At 42.0% G+C, this 17,148-nt stretch overlaps 2 protein-coding genes across 4 annotated transcripts in view; one reads left to right on the forward strand and one right to left on the reverse strand.

Moving 5' to 3' along the window:
- The window catches only part of AGK (acylglycerol kinase), a 101,955-nt gene extending 93,083 nt beyond the window's left edge, over positions 1 to 8,872 (forward strand). The window contains exons 14-16 of the mRNA XM_007983186.3: positions 3,908 to 3,978; positions 6,173 to 6,257; positions 7,444 to 8,872. Of these exons, the coding sequence (XP_007981377.2) occupies positions 3,908 to 3,978; positions 6,173 to 6,257; positions 7,444 to 7,581 (294 nt within the window). The 3' untranslated portion in view covers positions 7,582 to 8,872. The remainder of the gene's footprint in view (positions 1 to 3,907; positions 3,979 to 6,172; positions 6,258 to 7,443) is intronic.
- DENND11 (DENN domain containing 11) overlaps positions 8,144 to 17,148 on the reverse strand; it is an 88,546-nt gene continuing 79,541 nt past the window's right edge. For 2 of the 3 annotated variants that reach the window (XM_037991178.2, XM_007983182.3), the window contains exon 9: positions 14,047 to 16,989. In XM_037991178.2, coding sequence (XP_037847106.1) covers positions 16,794 to 16,989 — 196 coding nt within the window. In that variant the 3' untranslated portion in view covers positions 14,047 to 16,793. Of the gene's footprint in view, positions 11,211 to 14,046; positions 16,990 to 17,148 lie in introns of those variants that run through there. The other variant, XM_007983184.3, reaches the window with a different exon arrangement.

Raw genomic sequence — 17,148 nt, forward strand, 5'->3', positions numbered from 1 at the left:
TGGACATATAATTGACTTTTTATATCAATGCTGAATCAGCAACCTAATTAAATTATTATTAATTATTCTAACTTTCTTTCCATGAATTCTTTCAAATTTTCTATAGATTTAGTCATGGCCAATGCAAATAGTGCAAGTTTTGTTTTCTCTCTTCAAATACTTATCCTTACAATCCTTCATTTTACTTAGAGCACTGGCTAGGACCTCAGTACATGGTTGAGTAGAAGTAGCAATAACAGGAGTCCCCATCGTCTTTCTTATTTCTGATTTAGAGAGAAAGTCTTCATTGCTTCATTCTTGTATTTAATGTGTTTTCTTTTTTTATAGATACCCTTTATCAGATTAAGGAAGTTCCTTTCTATTCCCAGTTTGCTAACCATTTTTATCTTTCATGTTAAATATCTTAGATACTTAATTTTATCAAGTACTCTTCCAGCATCTATTGAGATAATAAAGTTTCCTCATTTAATCTGTCAAAGCAATAAAATGAATTGATTTTTGAATGCTAATGTGAGACTTTTGGCCAAGATGGAGCAAAAAGCACCAGCTTTATACCTTAAGCACCTTAAACATTAGACAAAATCTATGAAACAACTGTATGAGACATTGGTATGAGACAAGCAGCATAGGTCAGTGAGTCCAGAGAGCAGGGAGTCAAACACGGTGAGCCTGGCGCTTGCCCCAGCTGACTGCTGGAGAGAGGCCACTGCCTGTGGAGAGGGAGCCCACACAGCCCATGGCCCCCCTCGGTTGAGGGGCCTTTGAGAATTCTGAGAAATCAAGGCAGCTAGAATTGCAAGGCAGGATTCAAGAAAACCACATGGAGAGGAGACCCGCACCCAGAACCAAGCTAGAAGTTTATGGAGGTTTCCTCTGGAATCTTCAGCTGAGTACTGACAGGTACATGCATGTGAGAAACCACCACCTGAGATGGAGGTTGAGTTAGCAATGAGCAGGCGGGACAGTCTCGGGAGTGTCAGTCCTCTCATAAAGCCAGGAATAGTTCATGTTCGAACCACTTAGAGTAGAAAATCCTCTTCAGACATGGGGCATTGGGTAATGTCCTCAGAAAGGTATCGCCTCACTAGTGAGTCAAAATTAATTCTAGACTAAAGGTTGCCCTGTTCCCTGTTAACAAAGCTAAAGGCTCACCTCCAAAGAACCATAGTTTCTTTATAGGTAACTTAATTGTGCTTCCAGAACAAAGCTTTAGAACAGGGGTCAGCAAAGGACAGCCCACAGGCCCGAATATCCTGCTGCCTGTATTTATACCGCCTTGAAGCTAACAATGTTTTTTACATTTTTAAATCATTGAAAAAAAGAGTATTTTTCTGTTACGTGTGGAAATTGTCTTCAAATTTCAGTGTCTGTAAGTCAAATTTTACTGGAACACAAGCACACTAATTCATTTGAGTGCAGTCTCTGGCTGCTTTCAGCCACCATGGCTGGGTTGAATAGCTGTGAAAGAGACCTCATGGTCTGCAAGCCTTCAGTGTTCACTCTCTGGCTCTTTACCGAAAATGTTTCCCGACCCTGTTCTAGCTGAAGCGTGGCTCTCCCCTGGGCTCTGTCTTTCCCACAGCCTTTAAGCAGTGGCTGTGTTTTCTTTCTTTTCCTCCCCTTGTATGCTGGGCCTGGTGACTGGTGGTTGTCCTCCTGCCTCGTCACTGCTTTAACCCATTCTTCCTCCTCCTCTCTAACTCTCCCCCCAGCCCCACCTCTCAGTGTCCTATTGTCAGAGCAGATCATTGCTCCTGGGAGCTCCTGAACCCTGGGCCATTCTTACACATTTATCTATAATGTTAATTCGTAGCCCACTGTCTCCCTCTGCAATACTACTCCTGTCTTAATTCTCAACATGGCAGCCAGAGTGATCCTACTGAAATGAAGCCAGAACATATTTCCCTCCTTAGAACCCTCCAGTGGCTCTCTGCTTCATTCAGCCTAAAAGCCAGCTTCCTCACCATGGTCTATGAGGCTCTGCTGATGTAGCTCCTCTCTTCCCTCTGTCTTCCTCACTGTCGTCCCTGTCACTCACTCTGCTCCAGCCACATGGGCTTCCTTGCTGTTCTGTGCTGTCAGACATGTTCCCCCACCACCGCCTGAAGGCCTCTGCCCCAGTAATTCCCCTTGCATGGATTGCTCATCCGCAGATTAGGGGTTCTCAAAGTCCCATCCTTAGATCAGCACATCACTATCACATGGAAGTTGCTGGAGATGAAAATTCATGGGCCTCACCCCAGATCTACTGAACCAGAAACTTGGGATGGGGCCAGAGTCTGAGTTAAAAAAAAATATTTTTATTGATTGATTCATTGAGACGGAGTTTCACTCTTGGCACCCAGGCTGGAGTACAATGGCGCGATATTGGCTCACTGCAATCTCCGCCTCCCAGGTTCTAGCGATTCTCCTGCCTCAGCCTCCCGAGTAGCTGGGATTACAGGCACCTGCCACCATACCCGGCTAATATTTGTACTTTTAATAGAGATGGGGTTTCACTGCATTGGCCAGGCTGGTCTCAAACTCCTGACCTCAGGTGATCCACCCGCCTTGGCCTCCCAAAGTGCTGGGATCACAGGTGTGAGCCACTGCACCTGGCCAAAAATTTATTTATTTTTTAGTTGACAAAGAAAAACCAGAGTCTGAGTGTTGCCTGCTCTCCAGTGACACTTGCCAAACTTTGAGAACCACTGCTGTGGATGTCCACATCGCTGACTCCCTCATCTCCTTCAGGTCTCTTTTCCAAGGCTTCTCCATGGAACCCCCTTTTATAATGCAGCCACTGCCATCAGCGCCACCTCATGTTCCTTGCTCTGCTTCTTTGTTCCTTTTTTCTAATATACTCTGATATACTTGTGGTATCCTTATCTTCTAACACAGTTTATAATTTACTCTTTTACTATGATCTATCTATTCCCTCCAGTCTCTACAGTAGAAAGTAAGTTCTTTGTAGGCAGAAATTCATGTGCGTTTTGTTCATTGGTGTAACCCAAGCTCCGTGGGTTCATGGTGCATGATTGGTACTCAGCAAGTAGCTGAATAAAAGGTGAACTTTCAAAGTCATCCACTTCATGTTTTGTAATTCTTAGTTGAGAGTTAGTTGTTCTTTGTTACCCTTTAATCTTAGGCAAAGGCTTTAAGGCCCTCAGAGGCCTGTGGGTTATCCTGGGCCTGATGGTTTTGAATGTACCCCCAAAGAAACAAGACCTCTGTTTGAAGCTGACATAGAAGTTGTGGGATTCATTTACAGAGGGCTAAGTTTGTGTGGCTAGTCACTGACTGGTAGCAAGTTATGGGAAGTGGTCCAAGAATCAAGTCTGTTCTATAGCCATTTTGTCATAGCTGAAATCATCCAGAGCTTTCTGTGGCTGGAAATGGAAAGTTTTTAAACATTATCATAGAATAAATGGATTGCTATTTTTCAACTCTGGTTGCATACCAAATGTGTATGTAGAGCATTTAAAGGAGCACAGGCACCTGGGCTCTCCACACCAAGCAGCTGATTCCATGCTGTGATGTGAAGCTAATGTACAGTGAACACTGAGATTGCTGGGATGAGCTGAAAGCTTGGCCTGCAAGGGAAGTAATCCTAGAGACTAGAACAGTTAATAATTACTAGTGAGTGACAGAACGTCCAGAACCTCCCACTCTGAGTTTTCTGTTTGCTTATGTAGTAAAAAAGAAAAGCCAAGCAATGGAGATGAATTTTCTATAAATTATACCTCAGTAAAGCTCTTAGTGGGAAAAAGAAAAAAAGGCTGAGAATAGGTTCAGAATTAAATCACTACAAGTAGAGTCCCCTATTTGTACATAGCTTCAAACTATGAACCATCAAAGCTGAGGATGACAACAGGCTGCATTAGCCAAATTTTAAGAGTAATGACGTTAGTGTTCTTAACCTTTTTAGAGCAAAGAAGATTTTCTGAATATCTGCATTGAACCTGACACCATCAGCAAAGGAGACTTTATAACTATAGGGTAAGTGGACTGGGGTTCATAGGAAATGAGGCTTGTGATTTTCTCCGATTTTACTATTCAGAGTGCCCCATGAAGTCTAAGACAGAGATCCAGCCAAAGCCTTGTCTTGTTTAGGAATTTCGATGTTCTTTCTTTCCTAGGGGCTGACATGTGTAGTGCCCCTCTCCTGTGTTGGCCGTCACTGCTCATTTTGTGGGGATCAGAATATAAGAGCAGTCTTTGTTTTTCAATTGAAACCAAAGAATTCAATGGAGCATGACACAGCGTCAAGAACTTTGGTTTCAGGCTCAAAGAGCTGAATGCAAATTTTGATTCTGCCACTTACCCGACGTCATGACTCGGATCATTTAGCGTCTGAATCCTTTCCCCATCTACAGAATGAAATAAGACAATCGTCTCTGCCGATCTTAGGACCGGCATTCAGCCTTGAGTAAGAGAATGTGTGTCAAGTCTTTTTATATTGTGAAGCACTTCACAGTATCCATTACTGTTTATGTCAGTTCACCACGTCCTCCTATTCCCGGGGCCTTCATGGAAAACTGGAAAAGGTATTGAGTACCTTGGGCATTTCCCAGGCCTTTTTCCCTTTCCAACACAGAATACCCTTCCAAGTCCTGTGATTTGTTAAGTCCTACCTCTGCCAGAATTGTATTGGTTAAGAACACTATAAATCCTCCTTCAGAGCATCTGAGGAGCTGGTGTGTTCCCATGCCAACTGGTAATTTGCTCAGCTCTGCTTTTCTGTGCTTTGTCTCAGAGCTCCCTCTTGTGCCCACTTAGGGATCACACATTTCTGTTGCAGCGGCCTGGTCTCCATGGCTACTTCATTATCTACACAGGCACATAAGTTTGTTGTTCTTGCCTTTGGCATAAATTCTTCAGAGACTGAATAGCTGATTCTGCAGCCTTTGATTTTCTTGCTGTATCTCTAGGAAAAAGAAGGGAAAATCCTGTTCCTTCTACAGAATGTCCAGAAATCACACAATCTTCACTGACAGTCTGACCAGCGAGACCAGCAATATTCAAATCTCCTTTATGATACTGGGATCCAGAAATAGAGACCCCAATTCTATTGCTAAAGTTAGGTGAACCCACTATGTTCTGCATTGTTAGCACCAGTGGCAGCCACAGTGTCCTTCTGTTCTCTACAGGAAGTGAAATCAAGCAATGTCTGTTTCCTCTGGATATCTGAAGAGAACATTGTGAAGTTGCATTAGAAAACTCTGATACCATTTCGTAGAATTACTGTTGTTAATGAATAATAATGGACTAGTTTACCTGAATTAGCTTTTACTGTATTTCCACTGCCTAAAGGATATATCTGCATGAGGTGGAGTGTGTGTCTGAATATGCGCTGGAAATTTTACTCCATAGTCACTTAGTCAAGGTAGATATTGTATGCCAAATAGACTGTGTTATAAATACAGTCATCCCACAGTATCCTTGGGGGGTTGGTCCCAGGACCTCCCTCAGATACCAAAATCCAGATTCTCAAGTCCCTTCTATATGGTGGCATGGTATTTGCATAGACATATGCACATCCTCCCTGTGGACATTAAATCATCTCTAGATTACTTACAATACCCAATACAATGTAAATGCTATGTGGATAGTTGCTGTACTGTATTCTCTAGGGGATAAGAGTCTGTACATATTCAGTACAGTTGCAAAAATAGGTATTTTCTATCCTCGGTTGCTTGAATCCACAGGAGTGGGACCCACATATAGGAAGGGTTATCAGAGAACTTCTAAGACTAGTTGTTCATATACATAAAAATATCTACATTAAAGTAAAAATATTTTCTCCTTCAAGTAATCACAAGAAGTACCAAATACCAGAAGTTTAGTACTTTTCCTAAAGAACTGAATTTCATTCTAATTTTTAAATTTGAGACTAACAATCTAAGAATTAGTTACATGTGGAATGATTATTTTTAAATCAATCAATTTTTAAATCAAGAGCATTTCAGAGAAAGTCATAACTTCATGCACAGTTCTCTACATTCAGTCTAGAATGTATCACAATGCTAAGCAAGAATCACTGTGGAAAAATTATTTACAGAACTCTGTGGCTTAATAGACCATCTGTCCACTTATGTAACCTCATAAAAAGGGGGAAAGAAGTTGCTACCTTGTTGCAACCTAATGCAGTTGCCATCACTGGTCTTAAGCTTGCTTTTTCCTGTGCCCACAGAAGTCGAAAGGTGAGAAACCCCAAGCTGCATGCCGAGGGCACGGAGTGTCTCCAAGCCAGCCGGTGCACCTTGCTTGTCCCCGAGGTGAGTGGGGAAGGGGTCGGTAGACCCACAGCATTTGATTCGTTCGTCGTCGGCCTGCCCCTCTGCTGTGTCCCATCCTTCCTCTCTGTTAGCTAACCCACACACTTAGGCACGTATTGGGTGCCAAGCATTTTGCCAGGCTCTGGGTCATATTAGCGGGGAGCCGAAAAGGATGGCAGAATCCCCTTCGGAGTCATGGATTTAGATTTGGACTCTTGAAGACTCCCATCGTTTTCAAGCCAAGGTTCTTCCCTAAAGTGGTTTTTAGGTCTCCTTTTATTTTTCCATATGTAAATAACGCAGACGGTGACTACATTAAGACAGAGAATTGTCTAGCTGGCAAATGTTAATAGTTGCTTTTACTTTAACATTTTATATAAAGGATCTGGAAGCAGTTTTCAGTTCAACACTGAATTTTTCTGTATTACAAAATGCCATGCTTAGAATAACCTATATAAGTGAAAAAAATGGAAATAGAATCTGGAATTGGGAGGTTATTCAATTGGCAATATGGAAAAGAGGCTCTTCAGATAGCCTTTGAAGACATGTGGCCATTATATTACTATATTCAGAAAAGGTATTCAGACATAAGTAAAGAGAAGGTATCCCCATAGTGACTGGCATCACAGTTTCGATATAAATATTGAATTAAATGCATGAGTTATGGAAGCGTTTCATAGACTTTGTAATGATATTAATGTTCGTATACCTTAGGTATATCAAGCTAAGCAAGTCTTAGAGAATAATGAAAATGATCCAGCAGATATAATAGCTTGTCATAAAAGAATTAGCTGTCTTTCTCTGTTTTTATTTGAGAAGGATTAGCATAATATAGAAGGACTGTGTTTATGAGTTCCTTAAGACGTTGCAGGACCCTTGCCTTTTAATACATATTTCAAAATTATAACCATGTTGTTCAAATCCCAAAATACTCTGGGAGGAGATAGGGGCTAAAAAAAGAAAATAAATCCTTTTTCATAGATGGTAGAATTAGGATGTTTCCAGAACCAGCACTGTGCCATCACAGAGTAGGCACTGAATGTTTTTTGTAAAAGAACGTTAGGGTAATCCTCAAGAGAGGATGTTGTTTTCCGTAATGAACTTGTTCTGGTGCTGTTGTGAGACCCCAACTCCAGTAGGCCACTGATGTGGGTTTGAGCTGTTCTGAATATTCTCTTCTCCCCAGGGAGCAGGGGGCTCTTTTAGCATTGACAGTGAGGAGTATGAAGCGATGCCTGTGGAGGTGAAACTGCTCCCCAGGAAGCTGCAGTTCTTCTGTGATCCTAGGAAGAGAGAACAGATGCTCGCAAGCCCCACCCAGTGAGCAGCAGAAGACAAGCGCTCTGAGACCACACTTTAGGCCACCCGGTGGGACCAAAAGAACAGGTGCCTCAACCATCCCAATAGTGTTGTCAGAGGGTCCCCAGGGCATTTTCATGGCAAGTACCCCTCTGCCCCCACTCCAGCAGTGCTTCCCGAAGTGTGCTTTGTCACCTGCTTTGCAATCAGCTTCCATTAGTGCATGTTTTATTTTGGTGTGACGGTCGGCGCTCCTAAACACGAACTTTCCTCAGGCTGGTTCAAGATGGAAAAGGACTTTCTTCTGTTTTCTTCCAAAGTGCAACCACAGTGGGCTTAGCCTGCCTACGCCCTTCCATTTCTGTTCTTTGACCGTGCTAGGAATTCCAGGAAAGTGCATTCCTTCCCTGGCGACCTTTTCCTATTTCTAGGCTCCTTCACGGGTGCTTCTGTTTTGTGAGCTCTGGCTCCTGTTTAGCTTTTATTTCAGTTCTATCCTCAGTCCAGAAATGTAGGCGAGGTTGGTTCCCTCTTCAGCCATGGCTACAATACTGTAAATTGCTAGTTTTTATTTTTTTAAGTAGTGCTTCCTAAATGGTTTGCATGAGAGCCACCTGGGGTACGTGTTGAAAATTGATTTGGGGTCCACTCCAAACCTAATAACCCAAATTGGGGATGGGGTCCAGGAATATGCATTTTTAAAAAGTCAGCTGCCCTTCCCAGGTGATTCTATAAGTTGTCCCTCAACCGTACTTGGAGAAATAGTGTTTTAAAGCAGTGGTCCACAAAGTATTCTGCTCACGTGCCCCCCAGAAGTATTTTGAAAAATCATGTATCCCCTCACCCATCTAAGTTGACATCTAAAATTTTTCATGGGAAGTTAAATAGTTGACAAAGTATGTATTTGCTGGTGTCGTGTAAATATTGGTATTCTAAAATAAAAACTGTTACATCACTATTTTAAACATATCCAGTACAATTTAAATATCATAACAATTTGACACCCTTCATTCATTTATAAAAATAAATGAGCTAGTTCTTTAGTAGTTGAACATTTCAAATTGGCTTTTCTCCTTCTGTATTTCTATACTACTTTTCAGCCAAGAATCCTGTCAGAATGTAATCTATTATGCCTGCCATCTTTTAATCATTCACCCCATTATCTTGTCAACAAAAAATATAAATGGAAATAAGTTTTTTTAGTTCTTGCTTTAAGTGTTTATCTCAGTCCAGAACAAATGTTATCATAATTATTGGTATATAATGAAAACGGTATTAATATAATTCTTTGATGATTAAAAGTTGTTTTATTAGAATGATCTTTATCCTAATTACTTCATTTATCCAAGAATACATGAATGTGATTTACAGCTGAGATGGGGTTCAACCTCAGCTGTATTCCTTGTTTCATTTCTTTATAGATGTAAGCACATAAATTCTATGGAACAGAATTATGTTAGCAATGTCATACAGTTCTTTGAATTCCTTTGGAATTTCGACAAAGATCACAGTGCCCTATCATCAAGAATTATTAATGATGATCTATCAACTAACAACTTCATTAGATTCTCCTTTAGTCTGTTGAAAGCGGAGAACTAAAATCCACCTGATTTGCCAGGGCTTTGCCAGCCAGTCATTAGCACCATTTTTTCTACCGCAGACATTTTCCTTTGTTCAGTGCCCCTGAGGTTCTTACACTCTAGGGGGCAGTGCACCACAGGAAGATCAATGAGGGAGGATTGCGAGGGGGAAAGGGAGGAAGCAGAGCTGGCAGGCCTTAGCTGCAGGCTCACTCTCAGGCAGATCCCTTTTAAGACAGAGTACCTAGACCATGCCCCCACATCCCATGGAGATAGGAGAGAGACCAATGCTTGAGTAGATTACAGAACAGCTATGAAAAGTCCATGAACAAAGATCACAAAAAGGAAGGCTTTCTTATTTCACACTGTATTCTTTAGGGCGGTAACAGTTCTTTAGCAAAAACATAACAGATGGTTCCAAACATCAGCATAAAGATCACTCATCCCATACCACCCACAGGTAGGGGGGAAGGATGCTGTGGTATATGAAAATAAAAGTTTTCACCTGAGCCGAGAGCATTTAGCATATCGTGGTTCTGTAACAGTTTCAAGGACCAGTGCAGAATCTGGCTTTCTTCTCTAATTGATAGGCTACCAGTGTGTGTGTGTGCTCATGTAATGGTTCTAATCATAATGGTACATATAATTAAGGAAGGATATGGAAGCCACTTTAGAATCTTATTCATTTTTAAATATAAATATGCCTTGTTTCCTTGATTCAGGTTCTTTCCTGTGAGGGCTTGGTTTCCTTATTGTTGACTGCTTTGTTCTTTGCCTTGTCCTTCCCTATAAAGCCTGCATGGAAGACGTTTAACAGTGCAACTAAAAGAGAGTGACCTGAGTGAGACTTGTCAGCCAAAGCTGGAATGCTGAGTTATCTAGAGGAGAACCTAATAACCCAATTTGGGGATGGGGCCCGGGAATCTGCATCGGGAAGTCGGCCACCCTTCCCAGGTGATTCCGTTTAGTACAAACTTTTTGACAGATTAATTTCACTCAGATGCAAAGATTAATCCCAGCACTCTGGGAGGCCAAGGCGGGTGGATCACCTGAGGTCAGGAGTTCGAGACCAGCCTCGCCACCATGGTGAAATCCTGTCTCTACTAAAAATGCAAAAATTAGCTGGGTGTGGTGGCAGGCGCCTGTAGTCCCAGCTACTCTGGAGGCTGAGGCAGGAGAATCACTTGAACCCGGGAGGCAGAGGTTGCAGTGAGCCAGGATCACACCATTGTACTCCAGCCTGGGTGACAGAGCAAGACTCCATCACAAAAAAAAAAAAAAAAAACCACAGTTGCTTTCTGTAAGATAGAGTTTAAGATAAAGTTTATAAAGCTTTTTTTCCTTTCCCTCACAGCTGCTTTGCACATATTTGGATGCAGTTATATTTCCTAAGTGCCAGTGCTTCACACATGTAACTGATGCATCGGTTCTCACAATAACCCTAGGAAGTAGGTACAGGTTGAGCATCCCTAATCTGAAAAGGTGAAATCTGAAATCCTCCAAAATCCAAAACTTTCTGAGTGCCACCATGATGCTTAAAGGAAGTGCCCAGTGGAACATTTTGGGGTTGGATTTATAATGCAAAGATTCTAAAATCCTAAAACATCTGAAATCTGAAAATACTTCTAAGTCCCAAGCATTTCGAATAAGGGATACTCAGCCTACAATAATATATGGTTACATAGCTCAGAAAACAGGAACCTGGCTTTGAATCCAGGCCATTTGATTTACAGAGCCAGTGATAGCAATGTACCCTATACTGGTTCTAAATACATACTCTAACTCCCCAAAAGGTTAAGAATGAAATAAAAGTTTAGAATCTACACATACACCAAATATATATATATATATACACATACAATTTTAAACTGAACTTTGATAAGAGAGTTTGTAAAAAGGGTGGTGGTCTCTGTGGGATTCCAGAAGTTTCCTGATGTAATTAAGGGTACACAGCCCTGTCTCTTCTGGGTGGCATAGTTATTCCCAACTTTGTTTCCCATTACCTGGAGAAAGTCTCTCCAGACCGTGGCTTCCAGAAGGACAGGTAGCAGCTCCCCAATCTCCTCCATCATCACTGTAAGTGAAGTCAGGTTCAGCCCCCATGGGCTCTGCTCATGGGGTAGGCCACCATTCCTTCCTACCACAAACCACTTTTCTCGGACTGGAGAAGGGACTGCAGCACACATGTTCATGTTAAAATGTGAACTTTAATTGTAAAAATCATTTTCTGTAAATATAGTTATATCAACCTCTCTGCACACAACTTGGTTCATATATATACAGATATGATATTCATAGATGTTATTTGTACCACAGAACAAAATCATTGCAAGAAACACTTACTCTTAGGATTAACCCCAGGTTTCTTTAGGCCTTAAAATTACCACCACTGGAAACAGAGAGCACAGCATACCTGGGCACACCAGTATTCAGGGCAAAATTTATGAAGCGTCTTACTAATTTCATAATATGAGGTAAAGACCCAAAACAAAAATAGATTCAGTCTCTTGTATTGCTATAACTCTTAGGCTGGGGTATTAATCAAAATAGGATTTTTACATTTAAGGCGACAGGGAGGCTATGCTGATTCTAACTCAAAGAAATGAGAAAACAGTTTTTCTAAGGCTACAACTATTTGTTTAGGCTTACTTTCCCAGACCTATACAAAAATTCTGTCAACAAGCTTTGGGTAAATAAAGGAAATTCCTTTTGCTTTCCTCTGCTCTCTGTCCCTGAAGTCACTCATCCAGGTTGGCTGCTCAAACGCCAAGAATCTCCACCATTCTTCACTTGACAGCCTTCATGGACACGTTAGACCCAAATTTTTTTGTATAACACCATCTTAAAATTTTTCAATATACTGTATCTTTCTTTAGTTTACCCAAAGGAAGGAGTTTTCACTCTAATGTCAATATATTTGCAACCATCCAATTCAATGACCTCCGCGTGGACTGTTCACTTTGTGGATCATCTCTGGCTAATTGAAAACATCCTGCCTCATCCCCACATTCTCTGACTGGCCTTAGACAGCAAAGTAAATTTATTATTAGTCTAAATAAGCATTCTACAGCAAACATAAGTAATTCACACCTGGCCTGCTATGAAAATTAAATTTTCTGAATTTAGATCATATTAGCTCTAAAAGCCCCACAGTATGCTAAAAATCAAGAGTAAATTCTAAAAAGATGAAAGCAAGGCTTTTTTCTCCATCATTTCTTTATAGAGCACTAGAAAATTCTTATTCCCCTTCAAAATTTGCAGTTTCACCCGACTGCCCCTAAATTCTAGTTCCAAAAACGAATTAAAGTGCCATTTATAACACTACCTCCCACTCCCACCTCTCTCAAGAAAGAGGCCTAAAAATAAGAATGATGACATTTACCCTTTTTTGTACTAGAGCTTTACTTAAGGTTGGTATTTTTATGTCAACCTTCCTAGGACTGTCAAGTCTACCTCCTAAAGAGCATGTCAAGATTTCATAGCACAATCTCCTTATTCACTCTCCAAATTATTTACAAAGTAAAACTTCTATGGGGTCTCAGCCACCACCAAATTACAAAACTGCCCATTTCTTCTAGCATAATAGTTTTAAAATTTCCTTCCATTTCAGTATATGCATACTCAGTTCATCACATAGTAATATCAATAAAAAAATAAACTTCCATTTCTTATAAGAAAAACATTAACTTAATTCACAGTTAGCCTTTTCCCACAACACTCAAGACTCCAGTAGCTTCTAGGAACAGAGGTATATTAGTAATAAAAATGGAATATTAAAAATCCATGACTTGGGAGTAAACGGAGCCCTTAACTCCTCCTCTCCCCCTACCTGAATCAGAAAAGGGTTTTCCTGAAATGAGAGGGGACGGGACTGGGATCAGCAGGATTCTCACCTCGGTATAACTACAAGGTACAGGGGAGAAGACAGGAGGGATGGCCATTTGGCAGAATCCAAGCCTACTAGCTTGGGATCTATTAGGGAGACAAAAGCCTATGCCTGGCATATTGGTCCCCCATCTGATTTTCTTGCCCATGTTAGAACTGTCATCACACTAAGGCAAGTTCACTGCCAAGCTGAGCATTATCCTGTTTTATTCATCCACCTGCCCACTCCTCCTCTACCTCTGCAAGGATGACCTATACAGGGACTGGAGAAAGCATCTCAATCCATTCCCCGGGCTGTGCAGTTTCAAAGGGAAATAAATGGTCCCTCGGGTCTCTGCCTCTTCTCAGAGGGTTGATGTCCTACAACTGAAAGCCTAATTCACTACTGCCCTTTACAAAAGCGTCCCTGAAGGCCTCAGTTTAAAGGTGAGTGATTTCATCTTTTATTGTGTTTGAAGGGCTTTCAATGTATCAAGACTGAGAGCAAATTCATCCTTATAGCCACCAGAATGAAAAACAATGATTTAGCTAAGATTTAATTTATCTTCTAGCTAAAGTCTCATCGGTAGTTACATGACCAACAAATGTTCGCATGTGGCATCTGGAAGCATGTGCACCTGTGTGCTAGCCTAACTTTCTTGTCTTGACTTTAAAGTGGAACAAAACAAGGTAAGTTATAGATGCGAGTTCCTAAGCTAAATTACTTCTATTGATACATCAATGATTTCAGCTTCCCTCCCCCTAACCAGATGGAGGCACAGATGCTATAATGGATGATGGATATGGAAGACAAAAGCCTTCTCATTCATTGCAATCATAATTTACTGAGGACTGTAGAGGTCCCAGGTGGGACACTGAATGGTCTCTACCAGGCATAGGGAATGTTTCATGTTTAAAGCCCAAGCAAATTCTAAACACATAATTTGGCCCATACTTTTATTCTGGTAGGGGATAAGCCCTACCGTTTGGAACTCCTTGTGGAGAGTCCTAAGCCAGGAGCCAACTGGACATTTTCCCAAAGGCTGAGTAGTATCATCTGCTGAGCCCACAGAATTGAAAACACCCCCTTGAACAGGCCTTTGTCATATTTTACATGGACACCAACAAGCCCCAAACCCGAATTCTCCTCCCACCTGGAATTTCTTCTGACTTAGGAACAACAGGGCAGCCCAGCCAGCGTCTCAGGTCAGCAATTATTTCTAAACTGGCACATGCTTCATTTCACAGTGTGGCATGAGATCAGGCTGAAAGCTTCACAGGAGAACTAGGCCTGCTCAGGCAGGCCAGGGCTGAGGCTCAGCAGGAGATAGTAGCAGAAGGTATCACACCACAAGTTTCCAACCCTCCTCTAGGAGGCCAGTGGTAATCATAATGCCCGCCCCTAAAGAGCTTACACACCTAGAAGTCTGTGAACGATGTTCAGCACTTTCTTCTGAACAAAAGCAGATGGTTTCTCAGAAAATATTTCACTGCCTCACTGGCACATTCTCCTTTGTGGCCACCCATACCCTGGCCCTCTGCATGAGCGGGAGGGTGGACTGAGACAGAAAGCTACCGAGACAAGCACAAAGTTAAGGGAACCCAGAAGCCCTGACTCACCATTCAAAGGAAAATACAGGAACTTCATTCTCACCCTGCTGTGTTTACACCAGCACTTCTGAGCTTGCAGTTAAACCCGCAGAGTGTTTGCATATAGAAGGCTTGGAGCAGAAATGCCTAAAACAGCTCCTCCTGGCAGATTCCCTAATTCCAGAGAAAGGTCTTCCTGTGTCCTCTAGGAGAATCAGACCTTTCCTTTCACTCTTGCTCCTGCCTCTAACCACCTACCCCCAGCTTAAAACACCCTGAACCTCAGGATACCACGAAAAGTAACCATTAGCCTTAAGTTAGAAAGGACCCCTCAACCCTTGAGAGGCAAGAGGAGAGGTTGTGTGTAAAGGAGAAAAAAAGATGAGTCTTCAACCTCGAAACACAGATGTTTTTTTCTTTTGTAAACATCTACATTACTGAAATGACAGCAACCAACACTGCAGAGGAGAAGTGTATTAGCTGGACAGTTTTCATTTCAATGCCCAAACTTATTTATATATTTACATAAAGATGCTACCTTGATTAATCAATGTCTATTTGCATGTCCACGTGTGAATTTCTTCAGTTTTGATATTCCATATGAAGGAGCTACAGTGAAAATACTTTTGAATAAAGCAGTGAACCCTAAGCACCTTGAGATGAGATGTGTGACCCCCCATTTGAATGTTATTTCTCTCTGCTGTGTACGTTAGTCTGGCTGGGTCTTGGTCACAGACATAGATGCACTGACGGCTATTCCCATAATCGAGCCAGGCGGGAAGGGGGAAGAGGAAGACATTATTTGTCACCAGCAACCCAGTATCCCAAGTCAAAATTCTCAATCATGGCCAAGAAGGCGTAAACTCAACCCACAGGAACTGGCTTTCTAACTGGTTGACAAACACGTAAGCTGCCCTCCTGCAAAAGCCAATCAGAGGACAGGCAGGTGAAAATGGGACCCAGCCTAGAGCAGAGCACTTCAGAAGAGAATGGATAAATCCATCAGTGATGCTCGGGGCTTCCTGACTACTGTCCTGGGTGAAGGCACTGCCACATTTTCTCTCAACAAATCTGTTATGTCCCTGGATCCAAAGATTTAGCCTAAGGAATGTCACCTCTGCTAAAGAAAAGTGTGTTTGTGAGGGGTCCAAAATGATGAACGGTCTTGTTAGCATCATGCTCCACCCTCTGAGTTAACCAGCTCAGATCCTTGCTAGATTTCAGAATCCAGAAAATCTGTGTTGATCCAGAGTTGCTACTGCAAATGCCTCCAGAGAACTCATGTCCAGATGAAGAGACTTAGAGTGACTTCTCCATCCTGTTCGAACTTCAACTGCTCTATCCTCCAGTAGCCCAAACTTCAGCCTTTAAAAATACCCCTTACTCCAAGAGCATATTGAACCCTTAAGAGACTAAATTGGAAAATTAATTTGCTTGCAAGCTCCAAGGCCAGCACTGGCCCTTAACAGTTCACCAATTCATCCCAAGAGGAGGGGTTTAGAGAAAGAGGAACATTACATTGCATGGCCACCATGAAGTTACTTTGAGGAAGGTTTCAAGGCTTCAATCTACAATTTTAGTTTTCAGCTCACTGATAAGCAACCTCTGTCATTCTGACCATAAGATAAGCTCACATTTGGTGTCAGAAACATCCTTTTTTCCTTCTTTGTGGTCCCTACTCAAGTAAACAGAGAAGACATAAAGTTGCCCCAGTGAACAAGAAAAGGGATTTGATCCCAAGACTCCTAGAGCTACTAAAAACTTTAAAAGATCATCGGGTCTAGTTTCTGCCTTTAAGCAGATGAACATCTTAAGGCCACAGGGGACAGATGGTTGTCTTATTCTCAAATACGTCAAGGGACAAAGACCGCACAAACTTTCTGAACAGTCCATCCCAACATTTCCAGAGCTCAGCCCACTCCTAGTGATACAACTCCTATGACCAAGCCCAAAGGACCAGCAGCTCTGGGAGAAAGTGGCAGATTCCAATATCCTAACATGGCAGGACACTAAACCAAGGTGATCTCACCTTATCTCTAGGGAAAAGGGCAGAAAGGAAACTGCAAAAATTATGTTTGTTGGAAAGTATAAACAATATTCCTTCGTGTCAACTTAATAAAAAATGAGGCCCTCTGGGGGCCTGGGGTGAACTCCAGGCTGCTGACATCCCACATGAAGCGGCTCCCAGTCCTGTTGGCTCCTCCTACGGGCAACAGGGGTTGTCGATGACTAGCATGACATCAATGCCATAGGCCTCCAGCAGGTCCAGGAGAAAGCTCCGGTCTCCTTGGGGGTCTAGGCCCATGCCCCGGGCATGCTCTGCTGTCAGAGTTTTGTCTTGACTGGCAGACACCTCCAACAAAGTCTGAAATATCCGGTTGTTTTGTTCTAGGAAAAATCTGCATTTAGAAGACAAGACACAGGAAAGGAAGGGGGGAAAAAAACTCACTAGATAATCCACATATGGGGAACCAAAACTATACTGTTGTTTAATGTACTTTTCAGTGGATTCGCAGGTATCTTAAGAAAAGAGTAAAAGTTAAACAATTATTCAAGTG

The sequence above is a fragment of the Chlorocebus sabaeus genome, chromosome 21 (genome assembly GCF_047675955.1).
Source record: "Chlorocebus sabaeus isolate Y175 chromosome 21, mChlSab1.0.hap1, whole genome shotgun sequence".
NCBI classification, from domain to species: domain Eukaryota; kingdom Metazoa; phylum Chordata; class Mammalia; order Primates; family Cercopithecidae; genus Chlorocebus; species Chlorocebus sabaeus.